We start from the raw sequence: 7,978 nt of genomic DNA on the forward strand, positions 1-7,978 counted from the left end.
CCTGTTTATTTGAATGCGTAGGCAAAATATTAAACCCCCCTCTCAGTATGATGCGGTTAAAAAACAGCACAAACTGCAGCTTTCAAATGGCTCAAGAGTCGAATCGCTACCTTTCAGACAGTTTCAATTAAAATGAAAGAAAGAAAAGAAAATTATAACCTTAGAGAAGGTAATTAGGTTTTTTTTGCATGTATTAGACTATATTAGCCAAGAATCTGCTGGGTGTTCCTGAAACAAAGCAAAAGACTAAAGGTGACTGGGGTTTTTCAGTCTGAGCCCCTCAGCTCTGAAACTCCCCTCTGATAAGCTGCACAATAGGTGAAATCATTAAAAAATACTTTTTAAAAATACAAAAATATCTGTTCTTCTCCTCCAATTCATGTTCTGTACTTTTCTTTGGGTTTTACTGACCCGTTTCTGCTGGTTTTATCTGAATATCTCATGTAAAGCAGTTATTTAAAGGTGCTTCAGAAAAAGAGTTGATATATAACGAGGTACAGCGAGCTTGTTTGATAGAGTTAAAAGGAAATCTTAGAATACATTCTATTTATTTAAATATTCCAATCTTTAGCTTAAAGATTCCCCTATCACTTTAAAGCCACTAGACTAATTGGGCTCTGTTTTGTGAAATTTGGCTGTTGCTGTGATGCCCTGACCGCTGAGTTGTGGCTTAGTGGGCCTCTCTGTTGCTTCTTTCAGCTGGGATCCAGAGCAATAATTCTGTTTGTCATGGCCTATGGGAGATCACACCTCAGGGTTATTTCTTTTGTTCTCAGCTATAGTAAAACATTTCTCAATAAATGATATTTATGTGCTGAACCCAATTCGAAGTAGGTTTGTTAATAAGTTATAAGTTAACGGAGGAAGCTGGGAAGGAAATGTGGAAGGTGGGGAGACAGGAAGGAAAGGTGGGAATGAAAGAATGAAAGAATGAAGGGGAGGGAGAGGGGACGAAAACAAGGAGGCTCACAAAGAGACTCGGAAGTAATGGACAAAGACATAAGAAAGGGTTCAAGAAAGAAGGGAAGGAGATCAGAAGGAAGGAAGGAAGGGATGGAGAGAGAGATGAAGAAGCTACTATTGGCTGCTCTCTTATTCAGGAGTCACCGCATATTTGATTTGGCAGATTTTTCCAAATTAAATATTGATGCAACCCACAAAGGATTTGTGTGTCCTTCTGGGATCGAGCCGGGAAATCTTTTGTTTGTTAGGCGATGAAGATGGTACGGATATGAGGAAATGATAAATGGATGAAGATGGTTAGAAAACAAGGAAGTGAGAAAGGGAGGGTCAAACTAGGAGTGGAAGGAATGAGGTAGGAAATGAGGGAGAAAGGAACGGAGGCAAGGCGACCAGTGAGGAAGATAAGGAGGAAAAAAGAAGGAAAAGCCAATATCCTGAATACTTCTTTTGCATGGGTGTACTCATATTCAGATCTTTTTCCTTCAAGCCCCAGAATTCAACATCCGCCCTCTAATAATCTGGACTCTTTCCATGTGGGACCATCCGTTGCTCTTGGTCCAAGCTGAATTCTTATCCTCGACACCAAACCACAAAAAAGACAACAGAGCAAGACTTACATTTTTAAGCATCTTAGGGCACTTTGTAATACTATTCAGCTTTGAATGGCATTAATCTTTCCTGGGAGAGAAGTGTAGACCAATGAGCTGACAAAGTAACACTTCACAGCAAAATAAACCATTGAAAGTCTGATTTGTGTCAGTGAGCCCTCTGTTTTTCTTCATTATCGCTGTCTGGGCACAATAAATGATTTAGCCAGAGTCTTATTAGAAGCAAAAGTGGTACCATCATTTAAATCTGCTTATTTTTTATTTATGTCCTTCATTTGTGTTTGTCCGCTTCTCACATCTCTTTCAGTTCACCCCTCAAAGAAGAATCGTCAGACGTGCGTGAGGAAGAGCCTCATCTGCGCCTTTGCCATGGCATTCATCATCAGCGTCATGCTCATCGCAGCCAATCAGATGCTGAGGAATGGCATGGAGTAGCTGTGCCCACTGTGAGCTGGAAACAAGCCAGCCTGCATGTGCATGCCAGTGGGTGAGGTCGTGTCCCTGTTGATTGGAAAAGAACTGCAAGGAGTAACGCTCGAAATAATCAACGAAATCTGTTTTTAAAATTGTTTTTAGTATTTTTGAACGAGGGCCACGTCTCCACCCGACGTCCAATAAAACCATGAAGCCAGCATGAGGAGTCGCGCAGGACTCCTCCCCCTTTACTCTGACAGGGACACTCAAGGGCTGACATTACACATAACATACTGTTGTCTCTGTTTCCCTGGTGTAATAAAAAATAAATAAAAAATCCGACAACGATGCAGGAGTTAAGAGCTGTTCGCTTTCCCAGCAGCCGAAAGTGATGCACTTCTGCTGATCTGTCACCCACCAGAAGACTCACGAGCTATCAGGGCTGCAGTCTGGCTCCCAGGAGAGAAAGGAAGGAAGGAAATATTTGCCCTCTTATTAGAGCTCCTGAGAAAAGATGATGGCAAAGCTTGCCACCACTGAAGCAGGAGGATCTGTACAGGCCACAGCTTCTCGCACGTTATAATACTCCAGCCCTCCATCTAACTACTCTGTCTGGGGGCCAGTATAAGGTGCTGGCATCACTTCATCAGCCCTAGAAGCCAATCAGTCAAGCATCTGAAATGTTATATGGTAACTCCAGGCTTGTCTTTTGAATGAACACAGAAGATTGAGAAATATGTAATTTTTTCCTCTTCCTGGACACTGTTGGGTGAACAGTGTGCAGAGTGCAAAGAAAAAGTCCTATTTACAGAGAAAAAATCCACCCTCCAATGCTCTAGATACTGTGTGTGTGCGTGTGTGTGTGTGTGCGTGTGTGTGTGTGTGTGTGTGTGTGTGTGTGTGTGTGTGTGTGTGTGTGTGTGTGGTATACAGGTGTGAATCCATTGCATTCAACTGTGTCATAATGTGTAGGTGGAAATAGCGAGGATAATGGTAGAATCAGAGTGGCGAGATGTTTTTCCAGCTGAGAAAACTTGAATCTTGCCTTTTAATCTAAATGTAAAATGTTTTGTGGCATTGAAGCATTCAGGCTTCATGTCAGAGTTCCAGCAGGATGTCTTTTGCTACTCTTTGATGACAAGGGACAGCTACCTAACCCTAACATATCACTGTTTTAAATACTTATTTAACAAACATTTTTATCTCTGATCTGGAAATACATCTGTGACATCATCATGTGGCATCATCGTCATAACTCGTATAGGAAGAATACAACCAACCAAAGACAAGTCACCACCAAGAGAGTGATAAGGTGTTTCAGGGTGGATTGTTTTCATTTGAGTTTTGGGTGGGTTTTTGTTTTTTTCTTGTCCTTTAAATCATCCCACATCAATTTAAAGATTTCTTAATGCTGTGGAAAGTTGCTGGGCAGTTCTAAAACCCAAATTTAAAAGTTTAGTATCATCATAAATGTGGTATATATTATTAAAATCAAAGGGTTTGCAAAATTAACAAGGTACACTTAGATTGTTTTAGCTGTATTCACTTAAATCTGGGTGGCTCCACAGTGTAGCGGTTTATGCATTATTTGCCTACTAACCAAAAGCTTTCAGGTTTGATCCCAGGAGGAGGTTTGAGTCCCTTTAGGGCTGCGTCAGGAGGAGCATCCATTATGGAAAAACTGACAATTCGAACATGTGGAGCTACCTGCTGCAGTGACACCTTGTGATTAAGGGAGCAGCTGAAAGTAGCTTGCACTATTTTAATCTTAATCCAGTCGTGCATGACTGGATTATCTGCAGAACCAAAATTGTACAGAGTCCGCTGATTTCTGTAGATTTATCAACTATTAAAAAAAACTTATTGATTTTAATTACTTTTCACAGCAAGAGTAACTAAAAGAGTCCACTCGTACACTTGTTTTAGACAACTAGATCTTTATTTCTGTTCTTTAAAGATACATCATGCTCTCTGTATCTATTTGATCCTGGGAAATTTCCCTGGACGTGACAGTTTTAGATCACACCTTTTTGACCTCTTGAGGAAAAAAATCTGCAAATTAATTGATACTAATAACAGTTTTAAGTTGCAGCCCTTTGGTTGCAGAATAGACAGAATGAGAAAAACATACTCATGTGCACATTAAATACAGCTTCAAGGCTAGAACCCAACTCATGTGGAAGAAAAACATGTCACTGACTCACTGACTTTAGTACTCACCATAATGAAGGATATATTTTATGACTACAGAGATGGAAGTCAAATCGTGCCACTCTTAAATAGTTCCGAGGCAAAACAAACTCTAACTAATGGGATGTACAAATATTCTCACAGCACTGAATAATTTGACGGTTCCTCTCCCACCGAGGACAGCTCTGAACTCCTGCACTGACTTTCATCTCAACAAATAACCCCCCCATCAGGGGTCAGAAACACCCCTATTATCAAGTGCATGCGATCAAGTCAGTGTCTTCTGTAAATACTGTAACCCATGTCTGAAATGTCTCCAGTGTCGGTTGAAGTGTACAGTATCTGTGTGTGCGTGCATGACCGTCGGTGCTCTCTGCTCACTCGGGTTCAGAGGTGCAGGGAGGAGGCTCAGCAGGCGTAGAGGCGGCTGCTTCATCACAAACATGCCAGGTGCAGGCGGTAAAGGCCCTTTCTGTTTCCTCTCAACCCTCCTGCCAAAGCCATAGAACTCTGCAGAGGTGAACCAGACAACACAATGTAGACATTTTTCCCTGTTCCTACATGGAAACACAAGATCAAACGGGCATTTTTTTGGCATAAATATGTATATCATATCGGACTCAGTTTGTTCCTGTTATTGTTTTTGCACTGTACCTGTCATCCATTCCAGTGAAACGATGCAGAAGGTTGTAGGTTTGTGCAATAGTGCCATCTAGAGGTGAAGTAACATCACACTGGCCGTGCTCTTGTCCCGTCACGGTGTTTGCGTGTTTCTCCCTCTCTGCACACTCATGGGAATGTGCTGTCAGGCAGGACTCAGCGTTATATTCACAATATGTGGAAAATATATTGATATTGAATGTTCAAATATGAGGATTTTTATGTATAATGTATAGGTTGACTTTGCTCTACCTACACTTCAGGCAGAGCAGCACTTGCAATGCGAACACATATTTAAACGGTGTATTTATAGGAATAGATTTCTTGCCTATGGCAGACAAAGTGATTTTAAACCTGTAAAAGGTTTCATTCACAGATGATTTATTAATATCACACCCTGGAGACTTCATAAAGAGCACTACTGCAAAAGCAGCCTAAACGACCTTGTACAGTAGGTCACACTGGTTTAGTTTTTCATCAAAATGCGTTTTTTTCTTTTTATTATTTTTTAAAATGTTGCAGTACTGGTGGACATTTCCTACAAATAAGAACTAGACTCTACTGTTATGTAGTGGTTAATTGGAAAACTATTTTATCATGAATTTCTTATTTAAAAAGAACTTAAATTTTATTTGATACGTTTTGTTTGGATGGGTACTGTTATTGCAGTGATGCTGTAATTAAACTGTCTTCACCCCAGTAGAATGATTGCATGACTCCATCACTGAAGTGGAGGTTTTGTTTTGGAGGGGAATCGCACAGTGTCTCTTCAGTAGCATGGTGGTTGGATCCCACATTTGTTTCTTATGTAACATTGTAAATAGCTACTAAGACAGCATATCTATTGGACAAGCACATATTATACATACTTTGCACGTGCAGTATTTAAACATGTAGACTAGAGAATGACTTTCAGTTGTACTATTTATTAGAGGAATACTAATTATCACTGTAAATATGAAAATCTGTACAAAACATCAAAGCATTAAGAATACTTGCAATAAAAAAGACATTTTCTAAATGGTGCTGTTTGTCTTATTATGCAGTAGACTTCAGATCACAGTAGTTATTAGTTCACGATCAGGCCAAAGTGTTTCAGGGATTGTACATTTCAGGATATATTTTACTTGGAAGCTATCTGATCCTATGCCATAACATTTAAAACATTAACATAATGCTCACTTAAATAAAAAATAAAAAAATCTCTCACTTTGTGATTTTTAAAAAAGCAAATAAAATGCATTTATCAAACACTTTTAATTAATGTTTGTTATGGAGTACTGACAGAAATCTTAAGCCATTCCTCATTGCAATGATTTATTTGAACATGCGCAAATATAAATGGAAATATACATAAAATAGAGTTGATAACAATATAACAAGCTTGAAAGTCAATATTTGGCATTATAACTGTTATTCTTCAATTCTAGTTTTCTTGTCATTTCTACAGGATCAGTTTTCCAGGCTTCTTGAAGGATATTCAGAGCTCGTCTTTGGGTGTTGTCCGCCTTTTGTTCCATTACTGCTTCAGTAATATTGAGGTCCGGGCTCTGGGGAGGCCGAGCCATGACTGAGGTGTTCTATTGTATGCTTTTCTATCCAGGTATGCTTTTACTGTTTTGACAGTGTTTTGGGGATCATTGCCATCCTGAAAAAATGATGCATTTGCCAATCATATGCTTTCCAAATGGCATTACATTGTGGATTAAAATCCATTGCTACTTTTCTTTATTCAAAGTTTCCATCAATCAAGAGTTTCCCATCCTCAAGAATAGCTTCTTCTTCTTCTAACAATTTCTGACAAGGGTTCAGCAAACAGTAGATGAATCAGCTGAAGGGCTAGATGCATCTTTCAGGTCCTGTGTTGGGTCTTAACTCGATTTTTCCCCCGTACTTCTTAAGGACATGACTTTCAGATATTGTTAATATGCTGTAGATAGTTTATTTTAGGCTTGCCACTTCTTTCTTTGTCCTCCAATTGTTCAGTTTCCTGAAATTCAGTGACACAATGTATCGACTGATATTTTCAAAAATGCTTTTTTTTAATGCCTGTTACATATCTTTGGTACATTCTACGTATTTCTTTGGTTCCCTGTTTTCGCCTCAGTCTTTTATAAATGCTAATGTAACAAAAAACAACAGAAAACTCATCTCTTTAGGCATCATGGATCAATCAGGGTGTTGGTCGAATCTAACATGGAAGAGAAGAAGTGTGAGCAAAGATTAAGTATTAGAGAGTGCGTGTGGTTGAAAGGCAAGGCCTGAAGAGGAAATGAGGGTTAGGTGAAGACGGATGAATGGTGGAAACATTGGGGTAAAACATGGATTATACTTATTATTAATGGAGCAGTAACACTGAGAAAACAAATCAAAAGCATTGTTTAATTATGAACATTTAAAGTACTACTGAATGGGAAAAATCACATCTCTCTGGATTTCTTTGCTTGTTGATTTCCAAACTAATATAAGTATTTTTCTGTACCTTTGCACTGATTTGCTTCTCATGCCAACAACTGACTTAATTACATTTTCCCCTTTAACTGAATTTATCCTGTCAATGCTTTTTTGCATGTGTCATTTGCTGCCAGAAATCAGATAGTCTTTTTTCATATATTATGTACAAAAAAGCTGGAATTAGCTTTGACTTATACTGCAGGTCACCCTGCTTAAAAGCAGTGCAAATTCCTCTTCACGTGAAGCCTTTGCTTTTATTATATACTTCATATAACATATCATATTTATTTCTCACCACCATGACACCACAAGAGGGAAGCATTAGGCACTGAGATGGTGAAACTGCACCTGATAAAAATGCACTTCATACATATGATGCAGCGAGCTCATTGATCTGTTGAAATTCACAAACACTTCTCCAGAGTAGATATATTCATTTCATTTTGTAGAACAAAAATATAATTTCCTGCCTTGTTTAGCATCACTATAATAGAAGGACACCGGCGCTAACAGGACCCTCAAATCTACTCGGCAACAGCGATGAAGCAATGATGGAGGTAGAAACATAAAACCAACCATAGAACCCTATTTTGGTGCAAAGTCAGCAAATTTTATAATTTTTACATTTTTAAATTTTATATTTTATATTCCCCTTACCATAAGAGCTGTGTAACACCCAAATTTATCAT

General features: G+C 38.9%; 1 protein-coding gene across 2 annotated transcripts in view; it reads left to right on the forward strand.

The window, feature by feature from the left end:
* Positions 1 to 5,856, forward strand: part of caln1 (calneuron 1) — a 58,454-nt gene extending 52,598 nt beyond the window's left edge. For both annotated transcript variants that reach the window (XM_025898371.1, XM_003459439.5), the window contains one exon: positions 1,879 to 5,856. In XM_025898371.1, the coding sequence (XP_025754156.1) occupies positions 1,879 to 2,006 (128 nt within the window). In that variant the 3' untranslated portion in view covers positions 2,007 to 5,856. The remainder of the gene's footprint in view (positions 1 to 1,878) is intronic.
* Positions 5,857 to 7,978: the final 2,122 nt, after the last annotated feature.

This window comes from Oreochromis niloticus, linkage group LG14 (assembly GCF_001858045.2).
Source record: "Oreochromis niloticus isolate F11D_XX linkage group LG14, O_niloticus_UMD_NMBU, whole genome shotgun sequence".
NCBI classification, from domain to species: domain Eukaryota; kingdom Metazoa; phylum Chordata; class Actinopteri; order Cichliformes; family Cichlidae; genus Oreochromis; species Oreochromis niloticus.